Here is a 13,903-nt window from a genome sequence, read left to right as displayed (position 1 = left end):
ACCAAATTCCCAATGATATTTTTCAATGCCACCCACACTCCAGACAGAGAGAAAAAGGATTCGCCACCCTGGAAAGGGCCAAGAATAAAAATAAGGAAGAAGAATATAAACAGATCTATGGCAGAAAGGGGGGAATAAAATGAAAATAATAAAGCCTAACCCAACCTGGGGTGTTACATAAATGGGACTTCTTGTGAGATGGGCTGTGGGTCCTGGGCCCAGAGCCCTTCGCCCACACCCCCGTCACCCAGCCATGGGTCAGCTGCGAGCCAGTCCCCGTGGGGGGCCCCCTGCTTCCCCCCCCCCAAAAAAAATAAATCCCTAAGCCGGCACCAGAAGCTTCGTGAACCGCAGGCTGAAATCAGGGAGCAAATAATAATAAACACCACAAAAGCCTTTCTTTGGGCTGTGGCTGCTGGAGCTGCTCTCCTCTTCCTCGTCCTCCCCCGGCGGCTGGGCTGCAGGCCAGGGGGGGTGCAGGGCACCTGGGGGGGGGGGGGGGCTTTTACCAAGGTGGGGGGGGACACCTGCAGGAACACCCCCAGGGCACCCCAGCTGGTGGCTGTCAAGCCACAGAGGGGGATAAGACCCCTTAACATGAGGAAAAGGGGGGGGTGTTAGGCTTTCTCCCTGTAAGGGGGGGTTCTCACCCCACGGGGGTGGGGGGGGGGGGAAGGTCCAACCCCCGGCTCTGGGGAGAGGCCTAGGCCTGGCCTCGGAAAGGGGCGCTGCCGCTGCCCGGGGGGGTGGGGGTGAGAGGAGCGACACCGGAGGGGGATCCCCGGTGCACCCCCCCGCTCCGGTGCAGGCCCGGCCGAGGAGGAGGGTTCACCCCCCGGAGGGAGGCGGGGAAGGGGGGGGGGGGGGGGACGGGACGGACGGATTAGGAAGCGGAGAGAGGAGGAGGGGGTGCGGGAAGGATACAGCTTGACCACGTCGGTGTCCATCCGCCTCTTGCCCGGGCTGGGGGAGGACATGGTGGCCGCGGCCGCCCCCGGTGCTCCGGGCGGGCTGTCAGCGCCGCCGCCGCCGCGGACCGGGGGACGCCCGGCACCGAGGGGAGCGGGGGGTCGCCGGGGCTCCGAGCCGCTGGGACCCCCCCCGCCGCCGCTGTCGCCGCTGCCGCCGGTGCTGTCGCTGCTGTCGCCGGTGCCGCCGCCCCGGGCGCCCCCCCCCCCCCCCGCGCCGCCTCGCGCTCCCTCAGCCGCGAGCCCCGCTCCGGTCGCCTCTGCCGGAGCCTCTCTCTGGACCCCTGACGTCACCCGCAGTGACCTCACCGCCCCGCACCACCGCCATTGGTTACGCCGGCAACGCCGGCGCTGGCCCCGCCCACCCCGCGGCACGCTGGGAGTTGTAGTACAGCGAGAGGGGGAAAGTGTTGCAAAGGCCGCAGGTTCGAGACCCCATCGGGGCCCAAAGCCCCAGCGCGGGGGTCGCCGCCCCGCAGGACGCCGGGGTGGGGTGGCCAGTGTCCCCCAGAGAAAAACCCCCATTAAATCCAACCCCCACTTTTGGATTACAAACCAGGCACGTGGCAGATAGCCGGGCCTCATCGCACGAGTCACCCTACCGGCTTTCCGGTGCGACAGCAACAAAGCATTTCCCGGTGCCTCAGTTTACCCAAGCGGATGCCAGCGCCCCGGAGGTGACAGCGAGGCACGCGATGATGGTGCTGGTGGGACTCTGGCGTGGCACCTCCACGCCCCGGGGGCAGACATTCCACATTCCTGACCGCAGCATCACCCCAAAAATTTGCCCCGACACTTCCGCCTCAGGCAGGGAGGAGACGCAGCTGAGGAACCCCAAAAAGTCTGAGAAATGGGGGGAACCTCACCCCACAAGTGTGTGCGTGTGGGGTGATTTCTTCAACGCCTCAAAACTCCCCTTCAGCCCCAAGTTGGGCCGGGGCAGGAGGTAACAAACCGAGAGGGGTCAGCAGATCCACACCCCGGGTGGGCTACACTGGGGGGAACTGGTGGGGGGCAAAGGCAAACAGGGTGATATTTAAGCAGAGCAGCTGGAGAAGTTGGGCTAAGAGGATCCCCCATTTCCCCAGCCTCGATGCTCCCTGACTGGTTCCAAACAACTGGGAGAACAGGAGGGGGAAAATCAGGATTTTCTCTTAATTTCTTTAAATCCTTGTATTTCATCTGCATAATACCACAGTTTTGCAACGGGGATAATTTCAGGGTAGCAGGGACTGTGATAGCATCCTGCCCCTTTTGGGGTGCTTTAACATCATTCATGCAGCACCCAGACCCTTGTATGTAGGTGGAGAGGGGATTTGGGGATCCTCTGAGCCCTCCCGGGTCTGAAAATGGAGGTGCATGGGGGGAAAGGGAGGACAGACAGACACACAGACATCATCCCCTCCCACCATGGGTGCACCCCGCGGTTTGTGGGGTGGGGGTCCCAGGGTAAACCATGGAGGGGGGTGGGGGGCTGTTGGGGACAAGGGGAGCTGTAGGTTCAGGCAGCTGCAGAAGGGGTTCCAGCCCACCACCCCCCTCTCTGGGGCTACCCAGGGTGTGTGTGTGGGGGGGGTGACACCCCCATTTCCACCCCAGCATGGTCATGGGGTGAAGCAGCTCCTCGTTAGTGCCACACAATTAGGATGCTCTTCAGAAAGGAAGGTGACCCACCCAAACTCAAGCTCTGCTGCTCCCCAGGGGGTGTCCTGCCAGCACCCACCCAAGCAACCAGCAGGTAAAAGGTCTCTCAGAAGAACTCCCTGGGTGGGCAGGTGTACCCACAAGTTTTTGGGGTTCAGGGAGAGTGGGGATCAGCCCTGAGAAGGGCAGCTTCTGTCTTCTCAGGCACAGGGTGCCCAGAAAACACCCCAAAAGGGACGGGGCAAGATGAGACACGCCTTGGGGGAAACCATGGCAGGGGCTCCCCTCCCAAAGAGGGTTCCTTTGCTTAAAAAAAAAAAAAAAAAAGGAATGACACATTCTTGTGCTTTCAATCCCATCTGTGTGGCTGCTGGGGTGAGGAGGTCCAGATGTACCAGGGTTGTCTGCGGAGTCTCAGCCCTCCCCACAGTCCTCACGAACGGAGATGGCAGATCAAGGTCTCCCCTTCTTGGCTTCTTCTCCTCTTTCCCCAGAGACCACTCCCTACCCAGCACCCAGCCTCGGGAAGCCCTAACCCACCTCTTCCAGGGTTTTGGCTGCATCTCAGCCTACCCTGCACTCCAGCTGGGGTGATTTATCACCCCGGAGAGGCTCTCAGCCTTCAACTAAATCTGCTTTGGGCAGCTGATTGCCGGGGCAAAGGCTGGCAGCCATAGGGGTACAAAGCCAGGAGCATCTTTGCGTGTACCGGGGCTGAGGCAGTAGTGAAGAACCCACATCAGGCAGCAAACGAGGAGTGGGAAACAGGACAGGGACACTGATCCCACAAAGATGAGCATCCCGAGAGATACAGGACCCACACTGATCCCACAAAGATGAGCATCATGAGGGATACAGGACCCACATGCCGGGTCCAGAGCTCATCCTGTCCCTGGAAGAAGCACCATATCAGCAGTAAGAAGAATAAAACAAAAAAAAACCAAAACAAAAAAAAAAAAAAAAAAGAAAAAAAACAAAACTGAAATGTTTATTCCCACCTGGCATCACATCCCTGCGCTGCTGGTGGCAGGTCACAGCTGGACAAGACGGTCACCCACACGAGGTGACCACATCTCCTCTTTCACCCCGCGCGCCCGCAGCATGTCCCAGCTCCGGACAGGGCTGTCAAAGCCCTCGGGGCCAAGGGCTACAGCAGCAATTTGTGAAGGCAGCGGGGCTTCAAGGAAGGCAGTCAGGGAGGAGGGGGTCCCAGCAGCCGCTGGGGACTGCGTTTGGCATGGAGCCTCCTCGGCATCCCCCTCCCCAGGGCACAGAGCTGCCGCGGGAGCAACGGCGAAGCGGATCTCTGCCGGACTGATGTGATGCCCCGTGCTGCCAGCCAGGCAGTTCCCAGGGGGCAGCGGCCCGTTCAGGAGGAATTCATGCTCTCCCACTGCCGGAAAATGCGGAACACCTTGCAGGACTTCACCGAGAGGCTCTGCAAGGGAGGGGAGCAAAGCGACAACCAGAGGTTAAGGCACCGCAACAAGACCTGCAACCGCCACCAACCTGCCTACAAAGCACGTGAGGAAAAACTGCAGCAGGAAAAAAAACATCTGAAATGTCCTGCCAGGACATCAAATTGCTCCTTTTCTTCATTAGCCCTATTGACCAGAACCGGAGAGGAAACGAGCAAAGTGACTGCAAGCAAGAAGCAGGATGGGAGTCCAATCATCCCCCAGTCCAGCTGGGTCTCATGCCTCTGACTTGTGTCTGGTCCCAACAGGACTCACTGGTGTTTTCCCAGTACGTGGCACAGCCAGAAGGGACCAGCCTGTTGGGGACATAACCCACACAAAGTCCCCAAGACAAACGCTGAAACAGGACTGCTCCCCCCGTCCCTGCAGCTCAGGCCCAAGCAAAGCAGGGCAGGGGGGAGCCAGCAGGAAGAATCCAGGCGGATAATGGGGCGCAGGGAGGCAGCAGCAGGTACCAGCTGCTCCACAGCCGCTCGGGGAAGGGGGCTGTGGTCTCAGCTCCGCTCCCCTGGCTCGGCAAACCCACCGATCCATCAGCCTGGGGCTGGCGGCTGTGAGATGTCTGCAGAGAGGGTTGGGAGCTCTCTATCGGGATGTGAAATGAAACTGGATCTTGGGCAGCGCTGAGCCGTTCGGGAAAGGCTGTTATTTATAGTAGCCCTCAAGCAGATCCGCACACAACGCATTGTTGTAACGGATGAGACCCGGCTGAGAGGCTGTCAGCGCAGCCGGAGGGGAAGCTGAGACTCTGCAGACACACGCTCGGTCCTTGCCACCTGGCTGGGTTTGCATTCAGCCCAAATGAAGCCCATCTACCCCAAATTCTGCCCCTAGGCTTTCAGCCCTGGGCAAGGCTGGGGCAAGCAGCGTTTTGAGCGCTTGGGTTTGGGGCTGGGGATCCCGCAGGCTCACCACAGGCTCCGTCTCAGGCACTCTGTCGCACTTTCTGGTGGTGAGGAGAGTGTTCAGTACCACCCGCCAGCCCGGCTCTGCCTTCGCAGGCTCCTTCTCCATCTGGGTCGCGATATCCTCCTGGGTTTCCCCTCCCTCCACTGCATTGACCCAGGGACACCAATCACGATGCTGAGAGCTGGGGTCAAAGAAGCTCCTCAAAGAAGTGTCCTGGGTAGGGGAGGAGGTGACAGTGAAGGAGGACAGCAACAGCATGCTCTAAAACAGACTCCAATGACAAGATAAAACCCTCCCCGTGCCTAAACACCAGCCCTGAGCTGGCAACAGGGACAACACTGGTCCCTGGATCAGGAGCACCCCGTGCTGATCTGTCTCCTCCCCAGCCAGGCTCTCCCTGCACCCAGGTCACTCACCGAGCTGCTGGAAGAGCAGAGCCGTGCCCGCTTGGCTCTGCGGAAAGGACTGGATGGCACCTCCACGTTGTCCCCCTGCCCCATGCTGCGGGTGACAGGGCGGCTCCTCGGAGTGGGGCTGGCCACCTCCACCTCAGCCCGGTCGACGGGGATGGGAGAGTCCCAACCCCGCGGGCGAGAGATTGCCGGGGACGGGCTCTTCTCATGCTGCCAGTGGGGAAAGAAAAAGGAATTAATAGAGCTCCTCTGGTCACCAGCATGTCCCCTGTCTGGAGGGGACAGGGGGGCCCTGCTCAGCTCAAAGCAGAGATCAAAGCCTTCTCTGCCATCGTGGCGGGAGTCATGCCACCTTCCCTTCACACCAGGAGCATCTCAGGTGGGTCTAGTTGGACATGGGTGAAGGCAGCTCCTGATTCGGAGCACCTGGAGTTAGACAAGCCCCAAGACACTGGCTGGAAAGGCCCTTTTTGTGCCCTCCTGTAGGAGGGCTGAGGGAGGGGAGGTCAGAGCTGCAAAGGGCAAGGGCAAAGGCAGCAGATATCCACTTCTGTTGGACGTTGCCTACAGCTGGAGACACAGCACCAAAATGAGCCTCTTCCATGGTAAAAGGCAGCGCGACAGGCAAACTACCTCAGTCTGGACTCCCACATCCCCCTGTATCACCCAGACACCCCAAGCTCATGGGCTGGCTGAGCTGGGCCATACCTGCTCGGAACCCGGAGGGAGCGTATCTTGGCTCCGCGTGAGCATCCTGCGTGGGGACGTGGGCATGAGCAGGAAGCGCTCGGTGGGTGCCGGTGGTGCGTTGCTGGGGCCGCAGGAGTCCAGCTCCGGCCCCGCAGACTCCAGCTGGTGAAAACCCCAAAGTCCCACCTTCCTCATGCAGCGGGAGCAGGTGATCACCGAGAGGTGCACGGAGCCAGATGCAGCGCTGTGGGGACAGAGCCAAGTCACGAGAGAAGGTCAGGGACGAGCCTGGGCCCTTCCCCAAAATTGCAGCTTTCAGAACAGACGCAGCTATTTGGCAGAGCACAGGAACGGTCTCAGTCACAGGTACCTGAGCCAGTACGTCACAAGACATGAGTAACCCAGGGCTGAGGCACAGACGTACCGGTTTTGCAGCCCCATGTCCTAAGAAGAAAACCAAGTCCATTAAAACCCATCTATAGCGTCGATTTGAACTGGCTGGCTCACATTTTGGCTTGTCATGAAGCAGGGGCACACTCATTTATGGCATATCAGCCGAGAGCATCCCCATCCTCAGCCCCTGAACTGCCCAGCCACAGTGGCAGCTCTGCTCTCCCCCACTTTAAGCCCTTTTCCAGCCTGCACTGTAAGAGATTGCTTCACTTTCAGCAAGCTGCCTCAGGCACAAACAGCGTGGCTGTTCTGCTCATAGCACACGTTTTGGGAAGCTGCGAACCTTCAGGTCACGAACCTTCCCTCCTTTCCCGCAGGCCTGACGAGCAATGAAAGCGTTACTGAGGATGACATTTCAGGGATTGACTTCAACATCTAAATCAGCAACGAGCTGGGCAACCGACAGCTCAGTTGTTTCAGACTCTTTGCCGTGTCAGGGAGACATTTATTTTAGATTAGCTTTGCACTGGGGTTTCTGGAAGTCTGTCAGTTTTACTGGCTGGAGAGAATAAAATAGTGAAATAGGGGATACTGAACATTTCAGAGGAGGGACATCCTCATTCCTCCAGCCTCTGACAGGTTTCACCAGCAACCACAAAGTTCAGCAGATGCTTCAGTATCAGTATTACACCACTACCCACCTGCAAGTCCAGCCACACAGAGCCAGGATGCAGGCAGGAACGTGTACTGGCAGGATTTCTGTGGCAAACTTCATCAGTGGTTTTTCTCCCTCCGTTTTTTGTTCTAGTTCCTCCCCAATCAGCTGGAGGAGCAGACTGATCTTCTCTTCCGTCAGGGACTGCGGGGCAGAGAAAGGTGGCAGAGCTGGCAGTCAAAGGCAGTTTGATAAAATACACTGCTTCTACTCATAAACCACACCCTACGTGGAGAAAAATCCCTTTTTTACTCCCTGAAAGGGCTGGATCCATGAGTTAGCACCCTCAGCGCTTCTACTCTGGTTAACAGGCAAAAGCCACACAGAGCCATGGCTTCCTCCTGCCTCGTGTCTGTCTGACTTCCCCCGTTGCGTGGACTCTGTTCGAGCACCATTTGCTCCCCCAGGCACGTGTGGGGACAGCGGAGGAGGTCACAGCTCCGCCACTCGCGGCAAACACGAGCCTGAAATAGCCCCGACCCAGCCCTCCGATCCCAGGCAGGCGGCAGGGGCTGTGTTTGCCTGTGCTCGGGCAAACCGCGAGCGCTCCTGGGGCCACTGTTGAGACACAGCCAGAAAAGAGAGTCCCCAAAAGCTGTTGCTTGGGCTCCAGACCTTGCTGCCGGCGGGTCAGTTGGGGAGTTAGATGTGGAGAAGCGATACACCCGTTGGCTTCACGCTGTTTCTTCTCAAGGAGGGGGGGCTCTGACGGGTTTCAGAGCTCAGCCAGCCCACGGTGGCAACCATAAAACACCTCTGTGATTTCTGCTGAATGGATGAAGCGTTCCCCAGCTCCCACACGGCTTCCTGCTGCCGAGAGCCATCTGTTTCCCGGTGAGCGAGTGCCCAACAAGCCAGACTTGGCTGGAGTAGAGCAAGGCCTGGCCAGGTCCCTACAAAGAGGCAATCCCACACTTGTTCCTGGCCACAGCTATGCTTCAGCCCCTCTTGCTGTAGCTCTTGCTCTTCCTTCCTGCCTGCTGAGCTCCCTCAAACTACTGCCTCGCAGGAGAAGTCCCCCCTGTACCACACTCCCTGTGTTCCCTCACCTTCACAGGCTTCTCACCTCTGCTCTGGGGCAGCCTCTGGCTCCCCAAATTCCCAATCGCCCCTAGAGCAACGGCTGCCTCCAGTGAGATCCCAGCCACTTGCTAGAGGAGCGATCTGCAGGCTGCTGCATCTCGTGGAGCACTTGGAGGTCACAAACAGGGGTGGGAGCTGCCAGGGAGAGCTCCCGAAGGAGCCTGTGGGACCCCAAATCACTTCTGCTGGGCACCAGAGAGCATCACACACGCCAGGAAAGGCGCAGAGTGGGAACTGGATGCTACAGCCCGCTTCCCACCGGCAACATCGCGGTGACATGAGCCACCTGTGCCTGCATTGGTCAAGGAGGGCTTGCACAGCAGATGAGCCTTTCCAAACTCCCTTTTACATGCTTCCAGAAACACCAGGTGAAACAACCATGTGGAGAACAGACGAGGAGAAAGCCAAGGCGATCAAATCACTCGCACACGCAAGCTGAAGTCTCCGATTTGAATCTCACAACTGTTTCGGGCAGTGTTTGCACAGCACAAGCATGCCTGGTATCATCAGCAGGGGCTTGAACGCACCCGATCCCGGGGACAGATCAGAACTCACCATGTTTTTCACATCTTCTGGTCTGAGGGAGGGCAGCTGCAGCTCCAGCTGACAGAGGCTCTGAAAGCGGTCCAGGAAGTCCTGGAGAAGGGCTCTGGGCTCATCCACCAGCAACATGGCAAAGCGATCTGGTGAAAGTGAAAGCGGGAGGCCTGAGCTGTGTCACTGGCCTTCCCACCCTCTGCTTATCCCGCAGGGCAAAGGAGGAGATGAGTCCAGCCAAAGTCTCCCCATAACAGTCTCTTGGCTTTTAAAAGAAAAGCTGAGCACAGTCTTTTTCATTTGCAACCGCCCTTCCCCATGCAGCGCAGCTCTGAAAATGAGATCTATTGCCCTTCGAGCATCCCATGTCATCCAGCATCCTCCATCCCCTCCCAGTTGCAACCTGAAGAGCATTTTAACTGCCCTAGAGGCACGCAAAGGTTAAGAGAGGCTGGGTACAGCCCAGCCTGAGGCTCCAGCCATGGCTCAGTTGTTTATTTGCTAAGGATGCTTAGAGATGTTGCTTTGCCACTGTGTGTTTCATCGTTCCCGCAGGGAAAAAGGGGACTGTGATGACACTGCCTGCTTTGAGGACTTGTAGAGAAACCACAATTCCTACAATGGGAGACAAGACCAGTGACAGAAAGGGAGAAGAAAAGGGAATAATCCTGGATATGTGCACTAGTTGAGCTCTGAGACACCAACCTGGGCAGGGGCTGTCCGGCCAGAAGCAGAACTTCTCGTGAGCAGTGCACAAGGCCTTCTTCAGCTCCACGCAGCGCTCTTTATCTGAAAGGCAAAGCTCATTTCTACTCCCCTGCAGAGCCACCTCCTTGGGGAACAGTTGGGGAAACCAAACCAGGAGAGGAAGGTCTCAGGCTATGAGGGCTCCCCTGCTCCTCCCATTCAGCATGGCTTGGGTGACAGATGCCACCCAAGGGTGTAGGTTGCAGCGCCTGAAGCTCAGACTTCTCTCCCTCCCCACCAAAAGGAGCTGCTGCACCTCCAGCCTCTCTCCAGGCAACCACAGAGTGGCAGTTTACACAGCAGGCTGGCTCAAGGGGTTATTTCTACAACAGCAAGTGTGACCAGAGCAGTTCCATCTCCTCTCCTCGCAGACAAAATCCCCTCCTGTTCCCAGGGAGATCACGGAGCAGAGGAGCCTGCCCAGCTGCATATGGAGACACTGCTCAAATCAACCACCGGTACAGGAGCCGCCTGCTCTTGACAGTTTTACCTTCTGGGCTGCTGCCAGTCCCTGGCTAACTCGCCTGACCCCTCCACTCTGGCTGTAGGAGCCAAACCACAGATATGTCTGGAAATCAAGTTTCCCCCCCCAAAAAAACTTCTGATACTTAATTCAACTTATTCATGCCTTTTAGAACCAAATAATTAATTCTCCAATTTATTTTTCAAGCCTTTCTACCGACCTCTGATTTATTTTAAATTTTCCTAAACTGGTGTGATTACCAACAGAATAATTAGACCAAGGTTTATTTAAAAAAGGTAGCCTGAACAAACATCAGTATTCAGAGGGACCCAAAAGGAAATGCTCATGCAGGTCCCCATCACACATCATCCACACTGCTTTGTCAGACACCAGGGCTGCACCCTCTGCTCCCTTCTAGGTAAGAAAAGCAGGGACCTACAGTCAAGAAAACTGAAAAGTGGAGATGGCAGTTATTTGGGGGGGGGGTGGGTGGTAATAAATGTCTTTCTGCCGAGGACAGATGCAGGTAAATGAAAGTGAGGGTTTGGGCAGGTGATAAAGCACAGGCTGTCGCTCTCCTGGGGCTCATAAGTGACATTCACGCCACAAAGCCAAGCACGCCGTGGAGGCTGGAGTTCCTGTCACACTGTCAGCCCCACGTTGTCCAATGTGGAAGAGATGGGAGCTGTTATTGCTCCTTGCCTGCACCTCGCAGCATCAGGAGTGGCCAGTGGAAGGAAACTGGTGCTGGGCCTGTGAAGGGAGCTCAGTAAGGGCAGCAGGAGGGGCAGTTTTACTGCTGGCAGTCCAAGTAGTTTAAAGGCAGCAGTGGAGGAGTTAATTAAAAAAATTATGCGACCACCTGAACAGACTGGCTTGGTAACCAGCAGTCACCAACAGCCCACACTGGAAGAATTTAGGGGAGTGTCAGGGCAACAGACCAATCAGTTGGGAAACAACATTTAAAAAATGGATGTTAAGATACTTCAACACATCCAGAGGAGGACAACAAAGCTGGTGAAAGGGCTGGAAGGCATGTCCTGTGAGGAGCAGCCCAGGACTCTGGGTTTGTCCAGTTCGGAGATGAGGGGTGACCACATTGCTCTCTACAGCTTCCTGAGGAAGGGAAGTGGAGAGGGAGGCGCTGATCTCTTCTCCCTGGAAATAGCTCAAAGACGCATCAGGGGAGGTTCAGACTTGATATTAGGAAGCATTTCTTTACCAAGAGCGGTCACACATTGGAACAGATTTCTTAGAAAGGCAGTCGATGCCCTATGCCAGGCAGTGTTTAAGAGGCATTTGGACAATGCCCTTAATGTGATTTAAGGTTTAGTCAGCCCTGAAGTGGTTAAGCAGTAGGACTAGATGATTGTCAAAGATCCCTTCCAATTGGAGCTATTCCATTCTAACCCATCTCTGAGAACAGAAGCAGGAGGTTTTACAACGTTCTCCCAAACTAAAGGATATTTATTTGACTTGCGCTTTATTTTTAGAAACATCAAACACCCGGAACCTCCCAGGACAAGACTACAGAAGTAATTTAGACACAAGCTGAGGCACACACCCCCCCAAACCCTACAGCCCACTCCCTGCACCTGCTGGCCGCAGGCATACATACACTTGTTGAAGTCAAATGTGAGCTGCAGGCTCACGCAGAGGAAGGCCTGGCAGCTGGAGCATTTCAGCATATCACACTCCACGTTGGTCCAGCCATACTTGGCGCAAACCAGGGGAGACAGCTCGTGAGGTTTGCCCGCCCACTTCAGCGGGTGCTCACGTTAAGGATAAAACCCAATAAATTAGGGCTTGACCAGGGTTTACTTGACCAAAGAAGAAAAGCTTTTGAGAAGATGAAGCCTGTGGGGAAGCCATGGGGAGGGTGATAGCAAAGCAGGGAGGGGGATGGCTGGAAGCTCAGCATCAGAAAGGATATGGTGAATGTTTCTACTCTGCTGAAATAGGCTTCCTTGCTGGCAGACTCCAAGGAGAGAGCATCCATTTGAGAAGATCCATTAGCCGATTCTGACGAGTCGGATATGTCCTTCCTGTAAGGAACAGCAAGTCAGCAAGCAAAGCAACTGCGCTATCCTGGAGAGATGTCATTAATAAACAATGCACAGACTACTTTCTACCCTCTTGTCCTTCAAGACAAGATCCCTTTCTCCAGAGCTCCTCAGCTCCAACTTTTAATTACTTTCCTAATACACCAATTAAAAAAAAAAATAACACAACAACAAAAGGTGCACATGAAACATTGTATGATGACGGACACCAGCAGCAGGTGTGGATCGGATGTGACAAGTAGGAGACAGGAACTTGTTCTCCGAGCTGGGTGAAGGCAGATCGACAATCATGGCATGTATCTGAAGCCAGGGATGTTCCCGAGCATCTGACATCCACATCTGGAACGTGGGCCCCTGCGGCCACAACACTGGAACGCTGGCCCCGTCGCAAGCGCTGCCCTTTGGCCTCTCCCCAGGCCAAAAAATTCAGGAATGGTTGGGTCGAGGATGAGGTATGCTTCTGAGGGTGACCCCAGTTGCTTGGCTTTAGTGACGTACCCCAAAAGCTCAGCCACCCAGTGCCTTCCAGACTTCCCAGTGCCCACCAGTAACTCCTGTGACTCTTGGTGACCAACCCGCCCAGGGTGTGACCACACACTTCTTGGGTCAGAAGCCCAGTACGTGGCCAGTTCAGCTCGCTCAGGCTGTGGGGACGCCAGAACTCTACAGGCCACTTACCTGCCCCTGCCCTCCCAGTGCCCGCCAGTGCTGCCTCCCCGTGCACACCAGTGCCTCCTGCTGTCCACCCCTGCCTCCCAGTGTCTCGCAATTTCAGCTATTGCCTCCCCACGCCTCAGTCCCTCCAGTACTCTCAGTGCCACCAGTACTGCCTCTCAGTGCCCCTTTATCCCTCCAGTACTGCATGCCAGTGCCACTTTGTCCCTCCAGTACTCCCAATGTTTCCTAGACACACCAGTATTCCCAGTGCCACCTAGCCCCACCAGTACAGCCTCCCAGTGACCCCTAGTGCCACCAGAGGCGCCTCCCAGCGCCCCCAACTTTCCAGTACCCCCCCCTCCGTGCTTCCCACTCCCTCCCAGCACACCCCAGAGCCCTCTTTTCCCAGAATCCCTCCTCCAGAATAATCCCTAACACTTACCAGTGCTCTCCAGCACCCCCACACACCACCCCTCAATTCTCATCGTCTCCCAGGACCGCTCAGAGATCTCCCCAAGAAGTTCGAGGGCTCCCCATCCTCCCCTCCCACCCCGCCGGTGCCACACGGCCGGGCCGCCATCCCCCCCGGTCTCCGTCAGGCCCGGTGCCAGCGAGACCCCGCTCGTTCCCCCCTCACCCGTCGGGGCCGGCGCCCTCAGGGGCGATCCCCCCGTCGATGAGGTCGCGGATCTGCTGGGGGGTGACGGCGGGCGGCTTTCCCCGGCCACCCCCAGCCGCCCCGGCACTGGGCGCCGCCATCTTGGTCCCTCACCCCGTCACGGCCCGGGGGAGGGGGGGGGGCGGGAAACGCGGCCCGCGCAGGACCGTTCCGGCCCCGCCGTGGGGCTGGACATCACTCCACGCAACTCCCGCACAGCCTCCTTCGCCCCCACGGAGGGGTAGCGATGCGCTGCCGCCTCCACTGCGGGCCCCCCACGTCCCGGGACTGTACACACCCCCCCAACCCCCAACTCCCGCTTTCGGCGCTCGATTGCTCCATCCTGCCGCCGCGGTTGACGCGCAGGCGCTGGCGATCGATTGCTCCACCCTCACCACCGCCACAACGCTCCTCGCCGCCGCCTTCCCCTACCTGCCAAGAAGCTCGCGTTTCATAGGCCGTGGCTGCAAGAAGCTCGCCGCTGG

General features: G+C 57.3%; 2 protein-coding genes across 2 annotated transcripts in view; both read right to left on the bottom strand.

Moving 5' to 3' along the window:
* Positions 1-1,237, bottom strand: part of UBE2H (ubiquitin conjugating enzyme E2 H) — a 57,093-nt gene extending 55,856 nt beyond the window's left edge. Inside the window, exon 1 of the mRNA XM_032986728.2 lies at positions 925-1,237. Coding sequence (XP_032842619.2) covers positions 925-977 — 53 coding nt within the window. The 5' untranslated portion in view covers positions 978-1,237. The remainder of the gene's footprint in view (positions 1-924) is intronic.
* A 2,341-nt stretch (positions 1,238-3,578) lies between these two features.
* Positions 3,579-13,732, bottom strand: ZC3HC1 (zinc finger C3HC-type containing 1). Its single transcript, XM_032986744.2, has 10 exons — positions 13,398-13,732; positions 11,974-12,085; positions 11,659-11,809; positions 9,536-9,619; positions 8,849-8,976; positions 7,197-7,354; positions 6,121-6,346; positions 5,416-5,622; positions 5,003-5,212; positions 3,579-4,050 (listed from the first exon to the last, which is right to left on the bottom strand). The coding sequence occupies exons 1-10, from the start codon at positions 13,517-13,519 to the stop codon at positions 3,982-3,984; spliced, it is 1,467 nt and encodes a 488-aa protein (XP_032842635.2). The 5' UTR covers positions 13,520-13,732; the 3' UTR covers positions 3,579-3,981.
* Positions 13,733-13,903: the final 171 nt, after the last annotated feature.

The sequence above is a fragment of the Tyto alba genome, unplaced genomic scaffold (genome assembly GCF_018691265.1).
Source record: "Tyto alba isolate M040663 unplaced genomic scaffold, T.alba_DEE_v4.0 Super-Scaffold_2, whole genome shotgun sequence".
Taxonomy (NCBI): domain Eukaryota; kingdom Metazoa; phylum Chordata; class Aves; order Strigiformes; family Tytonidae; genus Tyto; species Tyto alba.
This window is presented reverse-complemented; position numbering and strand designations above follow the sequence as displayed.

Coding starts and splice junctions, on each gene's coding strand:
- ZC3HC1 (XM_032986744.2), bottom strand. CDS start 13,519: ATGGCGGCGCCCAGTGCCGGGGCGGCTGGGGGTGGCCGGGGAAAGCCG. Junction 11,810..11,973: donor GCAGAGTAGAAACATTCACC/ATATCCTTTCTG, acceptor TAACGTGAGCAC/CCGCTGAAGTGGGCGGGCAA. Junction 5,213..5,415: donor TCTGCTCTTCCAGCAGCTCG/GTGAGTGACCTG, acceptor TCCCCTACCCAG/GACACTTCTTTGAGGAGCTT.